General features: G+C 40.1%; 2 protein-coding genes across 6 annotated transcripts; one reads left to right on the top strand and one right to left on the bottom strand.

Moving 5' to 3' along the window:
* Positions 1–1,139: 1,139 nt before the first annotated feature.
* On the top strand, positions 1,140–2,928 carry sfr1 (SWI5-dependent homologous recombination repair protein 1). The gene is made up of 3 exons (XM_088305655.1): positions 1,140–1,423; positions 1,889–2,251; positions 2,319–2,928. Exons 1-3 carry the CDS (start codon positions 1,346–1,348, stop codon positions 2,505–2,507), a joined length of 630 nt encoding a protein of 209 aa, XP_088161781.1. The 5' UTR covers positions 1,140–1,345; the 3' UTR covers positions 2,508–2,928.
* cfap43 (cilia and flagella associated protein 43) lies at positions 2,815–14,059 on the bottom strand. 5 transcript variants are annotated; one of them, XM_088305650.1, is made up of 22 exons: positions 13,981–14,059; positions 12,822–12,924; positions 12,589–12,666; positions 12,366–12,491; positions 12,195–12,299; positions 12,016–12,123; positions 11,470–11,643; positions 10,158–10,364; positions 9,983–10,069; positions 8,799–8,879; positions 8,531–8,659; positions 8,332–8,451; positions 7,609–7,716; positions 7,423–7,509; positions 7,261–7,349; positions 7,042–7,165; positions 6,332–6,444; positions 5,930–6,089; positions 5,692–5,856; positions 4,032–4,109; positions 3,182–3,335; positions 2,815–3,107 (listed from the first exon to the last, which is right to left on the bottom strand). In XM_088305650.1, the coding sequence occupies exons 2-22, from the start codon at positions 12,876–12,878 to the stop codon at positions 2,932–2,934; spliced, it is 2,526 nt and encodes an 841-aa protein (XP_088161776.1). In that variant the 5' UTR covers positions 12,879–12,924; positions 13,981–14,059; the 3' UTR covers positions 2,815–2,931. The 5 variants fall into 5 exon arrangements, with proteins under 5 accessions (XP_088161776.1, XP_088161779.1, XP_088161780.1 ...); XM_088305653.1 differs by having other exon boundaries at positions 11,470–11,640; XM_088305654.1 differs by having other exon boundaries at positions 11,470–11,637.
* Positions 14,060–14,114: the final 55 nt, after the last annotated feature.

Raw genomic sequence — 14,114 nt, 5'->3', positions numbered from 1 at the left:
AAATAACAAGACTCACAAGAGTCTTCATTATCATAATTAGGAACGGGACTCTCTCCAGCAACTAGTCCAAATCGGCAACTGACCCACACACGGAGCTACGAACCCCCCCCCCCCCCTGAGCCCCCCAGTCCCGAAAGCAGACATCATCACTCACTCATCACCGCGATTTATAATTAGGACTGATCCCATCACTCATCATAACTGTGGCTTATTTTCTCACGTACGCACTCTTGTAACAGAGTCTGTTGAAAAACGCCAGCAATGTCATTTCTCTGCCACATTTTGGACGCAACGCCAAATAATGTTGGAGTCTATTTTGTTGCAGCTTGTTTCACACTTCGCAGAAAATCAAAGTGATAAATCGCCAGGCGAGATGAAAACAAGAGCTTCTCTGTGCATGGCCAACGCCGTGACCTTGCTGGATTTTAATAGAATTTGAGCATCACGCGCAATCTCATGAGAGAACATTGAAAATATCATAAAACTGACAAATGCTTTAACGCTAACATAGAAAAGATGCTTTGGATGCCCATGCAGACTTGATATAAATTTATGGCTTCTCATGACACTCACACCTGTGTTGGATGAAAAGCTGGCACCTTCACTCACATCTCACATGGATTCGAGATTCTTGATAGCCACCTTTGCCTCGCGTTGGCAGAAAAACTCCCAACCGGTGTCTGAAAGTAAAAGTTGAAATGTTGAGTCAGTTGTGAGAATACACTACAAAGTTTAGACGTGGAATATGTGAAATTGCACAAGTGTGTCCAGGCAGGATGATATTACAGATCAAAATGTAGGTGACTGGTGAAACATCTCTGAGAATGGGGGTGAATCAACTGGTGGGAAGTGTTGTATCACATCATGACTCGTCCATAGAAACTATAAGGTAACTAACAAATAGTCTGACAACACTGGGCGTATCAGCTCAAACAAAATTAACTTAATAAATACTTAGATTGTAGCAATAAACATAACAGTATTAATTGAAATATATCAAAGACTGTATTTAAATCGATAGAAACGCCGATTGGATGCAACTTTAGGTATTTTAAACGGAGTTCAATGAGCTTTATGTGATAATTATACGATTAACTACAATTCCCATTATGCTACTGGGGCATGCGTCATCAGCTTTCCACCAATCACAGGCTTTGGAGGGCTTCTGAAACTACAAAACAAGGAAATGCAGAAAACTGTTGATCCAATATGTAGAAAAAAAGAATACAGCTGTTGCTCCGCTTTGCTCACTTTTTCGGAAGAGACCTTGTTTTTACCTATTTTCTTTTCAGATTCGTATAGGTTTTGAATTATTTTGAGCAGCGACCGAAGAGCGGTTTGCTTCATGGAGGTCACGCCGAAGAATGTCGCATTTAAGTCGGTATATCGTTCACCTTCGAGCCCGTGTGGTCCATATGAGACGGTAATTTACTGAAAATATATTACATATATTGTGTGTGTTAACTGTTTCCAGAATGCCTTATTTTTATTTAATTTATATCATATAATTATTGTTGTACTTAGAAACCCTCTAAACTCGGACGTTACATTACTATTTACATATCGTCAATGTACCTTCTATAAGCCTCCGGTGGGCAAATGTTAAAAATGAAAACTCGTGCTAAAACACTCTTGTCCTCGTGAAATAATTCTATAATCAAGTAGATTAAATCTTTGTAATGAGTACACTACATTATACTCAGAGATATTTCTCGCATTTTGGAAAAGCTAATGAAAGTATCCTGCATTAACTAAAAAGAAAAAAATTATGAAGGATATTTTGGCTATAGCGCTTGTATGGGATCTCATCCGATGTGTAATGAACGTCAATATCAAGCGCTGGCTTAGTTGATTCTTGACCGCACGCTCTGCCATCTGGTCTCCACAGCCTCAGCAGAAGCTGAGCTCCTCTCTGAAGGCACGCCTGAAGAGAGCGCGGCGCTCCTTCACCTCGCCCTTCTCCGTGGCCAAGCGCCTCTGCGTGGACGAGGAGGACGGCAAACGAGTTCCAACACATTCCCGGACCACGGATGATGATGGTGATAAAAATTTTCCACTTATCAGCCTGTCTGCTGACGCCGACTGCCAGGAAGCCAAACCTGGGAGTGAAAGGTTTACTGAGAAGATTTCTGGACCAGCACACTCTCACCCCGAAGATGTTGTACAACGATGGGAGCGGCTCGGCAGGGAGGTGAAGGACAAGACGGAGACTTTACGCCGATTGAGGATGGTTAAGATGTACAGGAACAAGGTGGGTCACTTGATGTGGTGAGAAGACGGGAATCATCATTTTTTCAACTTTTTGTCTTCTTCTCCAGAATGACCTTACGCAGCTTCAAACTTTGATCGACAAGTGGCGGAGTTGCGCTCAGAATGCGTTGTATGAGCTCCAGTCGGACATCCCTGTGGAGGGACGCAAGGCCAGCCTGTCTGAACTCATCAACCTCTTTGGTTTGGATGAGAAAATCCTGCACTTTGACCGCACGGAGGACGACTTTGCTTCCTGAATGTGGTTTCAAAAATTTAGGTACATCCCAATGAATTGGAATACCTTGGAAAACTTCATTTATGTCACTAGTTCAATTTAAAAGGTGAAACTTATAGAAACCTTTACAACGTTGGACTATAATAATGAGTTTACTGTTGTGTGAGTAACAGGGCGGGTCCTTCTGTTCAAGGTTCCCCAAATATATCTAATATAGCTTGCGATGCTCACTAAAGAGTTTGTTTCATTTTAAGGGTTGATCAAACTCAAAATTACAACCTGAGAGGTGTTTGACTATGGAATGCACAGTCCAATTCAGAGAGCAAATGTTGGATAATATGGAGTTCTTTATTTGTTGTTGCTTTGTTATTGTCCTGTACAGTTTGATTTGTAGTTTGCGTCTATTTAAAATAAGTGTGAATAAAACCTGGTTGCCTGCACAAGGCTCAGTCGTATTTGATCTGCACCAGCGAAGGGACGTTCCTCATCCTCAAATGCTGCGCCTCTGCGCTGAGGAACGCCAGCTTCTCCATCTGGAACCTGGCCGTGTCCTTCAGCCGCTGCACCAGAAGGACCTCCTGGTAGCGCCGCTCCGTGTTCACCGCCTCGTTTTTCTCCGTAGCTATTGAAAAAAAACAGGATTTTTTTTTAAGGAGTTTAGAGCAAGTCTGAAATACATGCTATAAATGTTGTTACCTGAGGCCTCGTAGATGTGTCTCATCTGCGACACGGTCACGTGCATATCCTGGACCTGCTTGTCCAAAGCGGCGTTCTTCTGTTCCTTGATGGCTGCCTGAGCTTGGAGGTGTCGAATTTTTTGTTTGCGACACTTGATGTCCTTTTGATAAGTCTTTAAAAGAAAGGGGGGGGAAGCACAGCATTAAAAAGGGCATCATTGATGTTTTTATAGGTTGTCAAATCGCTAAAAAAAATATTAATGACATCATCGATCGTTCGACTTGGACTCGACTTTCATCGCATTACAGTGGAGAATAAAAGAAAATCTCTACCGAAAATAAATTTTGAACAATTTTTTTTCAATGTTGTTTATCAGGTTCCGACATTAACGGTGGCCCGATGGCCCTGGTCCACTACTTTGATTATGTTGAGCCACCCGAAGTGCACTGACGGTGGCCTGACCAGACCAATACAAAATTCATAAATAAATACATATTAAATCAACGTCTTTTTTTTTTTATATATATTTTGATCAATCATCACTGCTGTGCAATGAATGAATGCTTTGAACAATACAGCCCAGAAAATGTCAAATGATTAATATTCAGGGAGAAAAAAAAGATTACACAGAAGTAATTAAATAGTACAGTTTAAAGACGCTATTGTGAAATAATTGTTACAACTTGATTATATTACATCATGAATATACAAGACCAGTGTTGGTTTTGGCTTATGGTGGCTTATTAAGTCGGACTCTAGTGATGTAAATGTTTTTGGCAAAGCAACCATGAGGGCGCAGGAACTTTTTGTCCCAGGAGCTCATGTATCAGGTCCCCAGTATTTTTGGTGTGACCGGGCCTTGCATTACCTTTTGCTGCAGGGCCTGAGTCTCCTTCATAGATACGGCCTGCTTGCACACACGGTTGTCACTGTCTGCCTTGAGATACTGAAAAAAAAAATAAAATGCGTACAGAGAGCATACGGCCAAATATCCCGTTACCATGTTGGTGTAAAAACAACTGCGCAATAAACATTATGACCACACTTTATGGATTTGTTTGTATTCAAACGTTTGAATTGTCAACGTTCCAGAGGCCTGAACAATGGCAGGAAGTGGCGCTGCTCGCCACGGGAGAACTACCTGAACACTTTGCCAAAGTAAACGGGCATTGAGGGGCCCGCGGCGCAGATTCACATGCGCAGTCATCGTCATGTTAAAAATAAGTCGTGACTCATCAGATTTTTTTTGGGCCTGCTTATTCTCCAAACTACTCACTCCCTGCGGCCCGGACATGTCTTGCGGGTGTTTCAATGTGTGGGAGGATCTCCCTGTTAGGTCGTGTGCTTCCTGAAGATTGATGAGAGCTGCCTGAATTGCTTCTGCACATGCTTAAATGGCGATAAAGAAGCAGCGGCTTTCACCTGAAGACGTGCTGATATCTGCTTATCTGCTTATAAATCCTTTGGTGGATGCCGAAAATCACTTTCTGACTAGCTGGCATTTTTGCAAGCGTGATAAAAAAAAGAAAATAAATAATTGGCAGTGGTTTTGGGCCACGTGGCTATTATGCGCATGATTCATGGGCCAAAGAGGTGGTCTAACTGATTGAATAAATAATGTTTGAAGGGGTTGAGGTCAAGTTGTTGCCAAAACTAATCCAGTTCTGAACTTTGCTTTGTGCACTGGGGTCAGAAAAGGGCCTCCCCCAAACTGAAACTGTCCCACAAAGTTGGAATTTGGAAGCATGAAACTGTCCAAAACAGATTGATAAAATGAAGAGTTAGGAATCAGAAGACAGATGTCCCACTTAAGTATTTTTAATATTATGGTAAGCTACTTTAACATGCACAGTCTGATCATTTAATATAACTTATTAGTCCCAAAATGGGGAAATTTGCAATTCAGTGATTCTTTTGCATACCGAAAAATCGTTTTTATGAAGGCTTAATGGATCCATACAGTTGCATTAATTGTGAACTTCAACAACAAAATAAATGCAGAGTGTAGCGAATGTCGTGCTGCCTCAATGAATGAAATCCAGAAATGTCTCAATAAGATGGTAAAGCGAGCATCAAACAGCTGCAGCTGATTCAGAACACTGCAGCTCGGGTTCTAACCAGAATAAATAGATCAGAATATAATACTGTCCTCCAGGCCTCAAGACTTTACACTGGCTCCCAGTCAGCCGTAGAATAGATTTTAAAATTATGCTACTGGTCTATAAATTGCTGAAAGGCTGATATCCTGATTATATAAAAAAAAACTGCTAAAGGAATATAAACCTAGTAGGGCTCTGATGTCTGCAGACTCGGGTCCATTAGTGGAGTTCAAAGCAAACATGGCGAAGCAGCATTTAATGGTTATGCTGCACGCACGTAGAATAAGCTACTAAAACACAAGTGAATTCAGCCCAGAATGTAAATGCAGGTTAATAAATCTGCGCCACATAAATACAACTGCTTGTCTTACCTAAATTTAAAAAATTAAAAATCTTATTTGTCAAGGCTAAAATAGATGACCCACGTACCTCTTTGTGGTCTTCTGTGAGACGCAGCTTCTGGATGTCCCGTTCTTTGTTCTTGAGATCCTCCATCTGCATCCTCCTCATGGTGTTGTCCCACTCCACTTGGATGATGCCCTTCCGGAAGTCTTTGGTCTGCACCATCATGGCTATCTTCTGCTCGCCGAGGGTCTGAATGGATGAAACAGGAAAGGTGAAACACGGGTTGAACTTTTGCGAGGCGGGTTGAGTGCGGTCCACTGACCCTGATGGCCTGGTTGAGTTCTTCCACTTTGCCCCTGTGGAGAAGAATCGACTCACTATAGTCGGGGATGAGATCCGTGTTGGTCACCTCCACCTGGCCCTGTTTGAGCAAAAACTGGACCGTGATGTCCGTCAGGAAGTTCTTCTTCTCCTCACGCAAGCTTGAAGGTGTCAACAGAGAAAAAGGGAGTGGTCATATCATTAGGTACACCACAACAAACACTTTTATGCAGAAGACATGGCCAATTAGGCCAAATTCACAATAAGACTTTTGTGGGGGGGGGGGGAATATCATCGTTTAACACTTGATGGGTGGCAAGTACTTTAGAGACTCAACAGTTTCTATACATGCCACCGAAAAGTCAGTTTTTCATCATATGCAAATAAATGAAGCGTCACAGACTTTTCAAGTTCTGTTGCGAGATATTCAATTTCCTGCTGTGACGCCTCATCCTCTTCTCGCCTCTTCAGCAAGCTTGCTTGCATCGCAGCCAGACTGGCGGCTGTGGATTTGATCTGCAGAAAAAGTGGCATTCCTTTTATTTTATGGTTATTTTTTCTTTTTTTAATTTTTAAAAGTATTACAAATGCATGCACAAACACACAAAGTCAGAAATCAATGGGAGTCAAATAGAGCAGTGATTCTCAAAGTGTGGCACGAGTCCCAATAGTGGTATGCAAAAGAATTCTTGAATATTTTAGATCCTGCTTGGCAGGCAGGATTTTTTGTGTTAGCCATAGTTGCTGCGAGTCCCACTCTGTCCCATTGCAGTACGGTGTTCCACAAGGTTCAATTTTGGGGCCCCTGCTGTTTTAATTGTATTTGCTACCCCTGTGTTGCAATATAAGAAAACATGGAATTTCCTTTCACTGCGGATAACAGATCTATGTCCCGTTAAGTAAAAAGGACGCTTTCTTCTTCTTTTTTTATTTATTTATTTATTTTTATTTTTTTTATATTATATGATTATATTTTTATATCTCCTCAATCCGATTTTTTATGACACTTGAGCCAAGTATGCTACTTGGTGCAAAAAGCTTCAGAACAAGAAGCTAATGAGCGTGACTATTTCTGTATGGTTGTTGGTTCTTGCATGAAGATTAAATTGTCACCTGATGCTCGGAGACTATTTTTGTTCTGCGGATTTGACAAAACTTCTCCCACACTGGCTGGTTCAGTCCCTCTGGCATATTCCTCAGCGCGTCCAACTCCTCCATGGCATTCTTCTTTTGACCTCTGAGCGGAAAGAAAACAAAAAATAAAACATTTATTACACTCACAAGTCTGAAAAACTGCCAATATTTTCAAATGAAACAGCAATGATGACCAACCTAGGTCTTCGCTTGAACAGTTTATACAGCTGATCAACATGAGCTTTGTGCAGATTAGCAAACTCCTTCCTGAAGTCTTTGTCCTGAACCTTGAGGGACATTAGATCGTGCGAATAGACGCTCACCAACAAGAGGATGTCCGTACGCTACAAGAAGACTTACTTTGTCGTCTGCCACAATGTTTTCGTAGCATTCCTGGAACGATTCAACTTCTTTTTCAAATGTCTGCAGATCTTCGGACATTTTCTTCTGTAATGTGAGTGTGAAGATGAAGGGAAGCGAGTACAGGAAAGAGTACAAAAAAACCCCCCAAAAACTTGAAGCACTATCCAAGTTTTATGACTTTACCTTCTGTGCTGACATTTCTTTAAGTTTTTGTGCCAGCTCTTTTTCTTCATTCTTCATCACCTCCTCCATGAGCACGGAGTAATTAAGAGTTTTAATCTTCAGTTCTTCCTATAAAATACAAAAGATTTTTGTAGGATTTTTTTTAATGTGTCAAATCATCATGACATAATTCAATTAAGAGAAGAAACAACGAATCTAATATTCATTAAATGATTAAAAATATAGATTAAAAATGAAACTTTTTAAAGTGCTGGTTGTGTGGAAACTGGGTGTGGATGCTAGAAATCTGAAGCTGAACTGAAAATGAAATTTGGGCAAGGGCAATAAGATCAAACTAAAAGTCTCCCGTTTGTTTACAAATTCTGATGTACATTTACACATTCAAATAAATAATCACACCAATAAATAGTCACAAATAAACAACAACTGAATAAATGTGAATAAACACTAAGAAATCATGCTCAATAATTAGCAATCAATAGAACTATTGCCCTAAAAAATTGCAAATAAAAATTTTTAAAAAGTCAAAAATAAGTTTAGAAATAAATGAGTATTAAATTTATCTTATATCCAAATACATTTCCTATTTTAATATGCTCCTATTCTAATGATCTGTTAACCTCCAGAGCATCTTTTTTCCCCCTTATGATGATTTTAAAACATTCAGAAATCCACAATAAGTTTGTTGTGTGTTAGTGCGCAAGTGTATGTGTGGCTGTTCACCTGACATATGGCCATGTCTGACTTGATTTTCATCTCAAACAGCCTTTTTAAACCATCATCAAAGCGGTCAGTGGCCTCCTTGGTGGTTTTTTGAAGACTTTTGATTTCAGTTTCCAGTGACTAAAAATCGACGTGAGAGAATAAGAAAGAAAGTATTTCACAAAATCTCCAAGCAGGTGTGGTGGAAAATTTGGAATACCTTTCTGTATTTATCCTTCTCTGTGTTCAGCTCTTTGACCTTCTTTTCATATTCTTTAAATTGCTTTTTCTCTTCTTCGGTCCACTGGTTGTTAGGTTTGGCCAGAACAAACTCGGGCTGCGGTACTTCCTGTGGAGTACATTTAATAGGCACTTCCCGTCCTTTCTTTTTTGGGCCCATTTGTTTGATTCGACTGAGGTGATGCGGGAAAAGCTTTGCGAACGCAGCTCGGGTGCGATGTAGACGAAATGAGTAGAAGCAGACTCACCGCTTTCAACAGACTGTCTTTTTTCACTTCAAGAACGCCGTCCATCATGTCATCCAGAGCCCTTTCTCGGACGTCGTCACTCTGGAACATTAAATTATATGAATGATGAACTATTCATGAGAGTGTTTTAATAGTTTTCAATCAACCCAAACACTATATCATTGTGAAATATAGTTTTTTTTCCATCAAGGAGAAAAATAAGAAAATGGTAAATGATTTTAAAGCATTCACAATTCATCCAATCAGATTTAAGTGGAAGGCCTAACTTCTTACTAAAGACTCATTTCAATAATTACTTGAGTAGTGAAAAGTATTTAATGGAAAAAAGGTGCTCAAACACTTTTAATGGATTTTTTAAAAATAAGTCTAACAGGCAAAAAAAATAAAAAAAGACGTGCGCAAATCCAGATATTACCCAACATCGTTTCACACTACCTATAACAATTTCCGCCGTTGATTTTGCTTTAAGTAAATGAATCACTTTGAAACTTTTGCTCATGCGTGGCGCTGTCAGCTTGTGACATGTGGTGATTGATTGCCGTCACTGTTGTTGTTACATAGATATTCGTTTTTATTATATCGCTGGCGTCGGGCTAGAACCTCATTAATCACAATTTGGTGAATTTCAGATTCCCCCCCCCAACCCTATTGATCAATCTGCGTGTGGGTGTTATTTTGACAAATTATTGACCAATTTAAAGAGTTGAAAATGGCTTGCTCTCTTCGGTGGTGCAATGTTACAAACATGCCATTTTGGGGGTCTCCTGAAATGTGCTAATTTTGGAGGGTTGAGGGTTCCGCTCGACGTCAGTGCGAGCCTTGCGGTTGGCTGGCAACCAGCTCAGGAGGAACCGCACCTCTCATCTAAAGTCAGCTGGGATTGACTCCAGCTCACACACATCCCAAATGAAGACAACTGCTGTAAAAAAAATAAAATAGGATGGCTGGACCTCAGAGACATTTTGTCAGCCAGCCACTCCTTAACTTGACTTCATCCTTTCACATTTCATCTTAAATCTCTTTCAAACCCTTGTTCTGTTTAAGTATAATTTACTGCTGCGAGGAGTTAGCATGCAAACGTACACAAGCTCGCCGGTTGGTCCGATCTCCAAGCCAGGAAGAATTTGGACGAAACCACAAACAGGAGTTTCAAAAACAAAGCCACGTTTGTTTTGGCAGCGTACCTTGGCAGCCATGCGCTTTTGCTCCTCCAGCCTCTTCCGTTCCTCTTCCTTCTCCTCTTCTGGGGTGAGGTACTTTTCGGCCTCTATCTAGCATTTCACCGGGAGATTTGGCTTTTACCAATAACAAAAGTGAACAATCAAATGATGACGTGTGATGATGAGTGGGGGTGGTCACCTCGGAGTCGTGGACAATAAACACCCTCTCGGGCACCTCCCTGTCGTTCAGGACAGGCACCCAAAGCTCCTCGTCGACCTCCAGTTCGTCCAGGAGCTCCTTCACTTGCTTGTTCCTCTCTTTCACGCGGCTGATCTCCTGGACCTTTTGCTTGTACACCTTGTCAAACTGGGTGTTGAGAGTGACTTTGATTTGGAAGATCACATCCTGCAGATTGGGAAGAGAGAAAATTGAGAGAAAGACAAAAGTGAGAGATGTTACTTTGCGACAGTCGCACAGGTTGTTGTGCTTTTTTTTTGTTTTTTTGCATTTTATTCTTTATTCAACATTTTGTTGAGAATCGTATGATGGCATGCATGACAGTGTAGGAAAAGGTACGGCGTAAGGTGACATGCAAGTAGAAAGAAAAAAAAAAAAAAAGTGTCTCTGCGTTCCTTGCAGAATTTGGGAGATCACACAATTATTGATTTTGCAAGTTTTCGTTTTTTTTTTAATGCTATATTAGTACTTTGAAACAGCACTAAAATGCTGTTATTTGAACATTACACTAATCCAATTAACATGTTGTATATTTTGAAACGATTTGACAGGGATAAGATTAAAAATATGAGAAACAATTATATTTCATTTCAAGAGCCGCCCAAAGCAAAAGAAGTCCAATTTAAAATCTTGAATGGAATTTACCCGACAAAGGAGTTTTTAGGACCGAGGTTTGATTTTCATGCATGTATAAATGACCAGCTCATCAGCAAACTCTAGAAAAAGCCTGATAAATATCCTGCTCATTTGAATCAGGTGTGTTGCAGCCGGGAGAATGCAGGAGACCGGCCCTCCAGGACCGGAGTTTGTCACCTGTGCCTTAGCGGCACACGTAAAAAAAGACAGTCATCATAAGTCGTGCTTTTATTTTTGTTGCTCACAGGCTCCCTCTAGCGCAAATGCTGTGCATTACATGCTGACTTCATCATGCAAATGAATATGGGCTATTAAACAAAAATAAATTGTGATATGCGGAATTTCAAGCAGAAGTGGATATATGTTGCACACCCAATGTATAATCACCAAAATGAGTAAAAGTAAAAATGATTCAAGGTCATCATAGCGACAAAAGAGAGCCAATTCTCCGTTGAACAAGTCAGACAAGCATTCAAATGCTTTTCCAAATAGTTATTAATAGCTGACAGGAAAATAATATTGTTACTTGACAATGTCTTGGCCACAAACTTTCACAGCGGGGACACACCTGACTAAACCCTCCTATTAATGCCACAATTGCGGCATTGCAATCTTGATATCGTGAAGCCATTCTCACCTGAAGCAGAACGATCTGGTTGAGCTTCTGCTCAGTGGTGTGCAGGCTGAACTGGTCGTAGAGGTAAGGGTGTAACAGTCCCAGCTCGGCGGAGTAGCTGCTCGCTACTCCACTCTGGGCCTCCAAGAACTCCTCGGCCTCGTCATCTGCACCCTTTTCTTGGGCCTTCTGCTTCTGCCGGAAGGTGTGGCACCAATGGGCCACCAAGTATCACCTCATTAAACACTTAGCATTCCAAGATATAAAAATACAGTAGACATAAGTGACCCAAGTGTTCCTAAAAAAGCAGGTAAGCGCTTTTATTCATAAAAAAATAAATAAATACTATTGAGCAAAATCTCCTTTCAAATGGTGAATACAACTTGAGTTTAGTTGCAGCTTAGTGAATATTGTTTGCTTGAAATCATATATTAGTTGCACTTTTTTTTAAGGCATTTTCCATTTAATTTTAATGTTTGCATTCACGTCTATTCAAGGACCAAAATCTTGTTTTGAATTGAAAAAATTCTGTCATGAGAATGCGAACTTCGACAAAGTTGCACTTACAGCCAGTTCTGCCTTCCTTTTATTTTCCACTTTCTGAAGAGCATCCAACTCGGTTTGTGGTCGCTCTTTGAGTGGGTAGTTTGTCACCTCGTGATCCGTGTGAAAAGCCTGTAATTGACAAGGGCATATTAGTTACATTCATGATCTCATTTGAGTTGGATTGAGAATTAATTTCATACTTTTACAGCTCTGTCTTTAACTTTCAGAGAATCCCAGCAGTCTCTCTTGATAAGATCACGCTTGTAGCATCTCTCTAAAATCTCCATCTCAATTCGATCTCTCACCTGCGGTCAAGACTTGTATCAGAAATGGCATCTTAAGAAAAGCAAGTCATTTATTGCCTGTGTTACCTTGGAAACTTCCTCCTCCAAGACGGCATCGTGCATCCTCTGCCTCTCGTCGTCCACGTTGAACTCCTTCAGCTCCAGTCGCTCGATTTCGGGAACATTCTCATTTTCTCTGATCATTTCTTGGATCTGATAACATGGATCCATTCCGTTTTATTACGCTTAACCGTACCTTTGCGTTTTATTTTTATACACTTGATTTCATGCGGATGTCCTTTTCACTCACACTGCTGCGGATCTCTGCCATCCTGGCCCGCAGTTTTTCCTTTTCGTCCGAGTAATTCAGATCATCTTCGCTGAGAAACTGTTAAATAAATAGTACCAAAAACAATAACATGCTGTGTTAATACTTTAGAGGATAAATGGGAAATATAATGACTAAAAAGGACCTCTGGGATGTTGATGCACAGGAAGTAAGTGTAACAGTGTACAGATGATACAAAATGGAATAAGGTTTACCTCACTTTCCGGTGGGGTTTCAGTGTCAGTTTCTGTAGACTCTCTATTGGCATCCATTGTGGACTAGGCTGTTTTACCACATCAGCCTTTCAACACTTTAGTTCTGCATAAGAGGAGGAAACACACTCAATAACAGAAACCTTGAGGTATTATTTTGTGGGAAAAAAATATACAAAGATACCAGTGTATACTGTGTTTCCCCAAGCATACCATCTCCCTAGTCATAAACTACACTTATATATTATACATTCATTTATATATTCAACGAATCACTACTCACAAAACAATGACGTCACATGATTTTTTTGCTGTCTCCTATTTCGCCACAAGATGTCACTAAAACGAAGCTTTGAATGAGTGAACCTATTTTCGACCCAATTGAGCCATTGCTTTCTTACCTTGTAAATTCAAACCTGAGAATATATGCAGTACAGGACAATGCATTTAAATGTATCAAACGCCTACATTTATCGAGTCCAAATCTTCTCGCTAAAATAGGCGAAGAGTGGTGACGTAATTGACTCATATCATTGATTGGGCCAGGGAGTTAGTCATAAACACGCGACAGTTTTTTTTTCCTGTCGGCCGCGAACAAGAATAGTACATTTAACTTTTTTGTTAGAGTGAGTAAGATGATGAGGATAATATTACTATATAATCACATCAAATATCACCATTAAAACATTATAAAATTATCACTGGCATGTTGCTAAGCCTAAACCAAACGGATAGCGTTCTCTCTTAGTGTCGCGGCATTATTACGCCATTGTATTTTTTTGTCTGCGTCACTAAGTCAACTAAAATAAATTAAAGAATAAAATAAATTAAAAAAATTAAAAAAAAGAATAAAATAAATGTAGAGAGTCAAGTTTATAAAGTTATTTTCTACTATGCGATGTCGTGTTAAATAATAATTACAAAATATGCACATTCAACTTGTTTAGCATTGTCGTTCACGAAGCCAAAACTCACCTTAACCTGGAATATGTTGAGAATGATTACAATTTTAAATATAGTGAACAAGTATTCAATACGAGATAAATAATACTAATTGTTGCTGTCTGTAATACTCGTTTACCTCAACCGATTAAACTAACAAGTATTTTTCTCCGTAATGCAGCAAGAATACTGTGACCACTCAATTTTGTAACACATATACCTTATTTGTAAATGTTACGCGATACTCTTTTGGGGGATTCTTCAAACCGCCGATTGACCAAGCACCTCGAGGGGTATCCTTGGCAACAGAAAAACGAGCCACCGCCCCACCCACTTTCTTCTTCAACTCTCATT

This window comes from Idiotropiscis lumnitzeri, chromosome 9, assembly GCF_059441095.1.
Source record: "Idiotropiscis lumnitzeri isolate Australia: NSW breed Sydney's pygmy pipehorse chromosome 9, RoL_Ilum_1.0, whole genome shotgun sequence".
In the NCBI taxonomy this organism is placed as follows: Eukaryota; Metazoa; Chordata; class Actinopteri; order Syngnathiformes; family Syngnathidae; genus Idiotropiscis; species Idiotropiscis lumnitzeri.
The sequence above is the reverse complement of the archived record's forward strand: the minus strand, read 5'-3'. Positions and strand labels throughout refer to the sequence as shown.

Coding starts and splice junctions, on each gene's coding strand:
- sfr1 (XM_088305655.1), top strand. CDS start 1,346: ATGGAGGTCACGCCGAAGAATGTCGCATTTAAGTCGGTATATCGTTCA. Junction 1,424..1,888: donor CGTGTGGTCCATATGAGACG/GTAATTTACTGA, acceptor TGGTCTCCACAG/CCTCAGCAGAAGCTGAGCTC. Junction 2,252..2,318: donor TTAAGATGTACAGGAACAAG/GTGGGTCACTTG, acceptor CTTCTTCTCCAG/AATGACCTTACGCAGCTTCA.
- cfap43 (XM_088305650.1), bottom strand. CDS start 12,878: ATGGATGCCAATAGAGAGTCTACAGAAACTGACACTGAAACCCCACCG. Junction 10,365..11,469: donor ACCAGATCGTTCTGCTTCAG/GTGAGAATGGCT, acceptor CCCAATCTGCAG/GATGTGATCTTCCAAATCAA. Junction 6,445..7,041: donor AAATAGTCTCCGAGCATCAG/GTGACAATTTAA, acceptor CTTTTTCTGCAG/ATCAAATCCACAGCCGCCAG.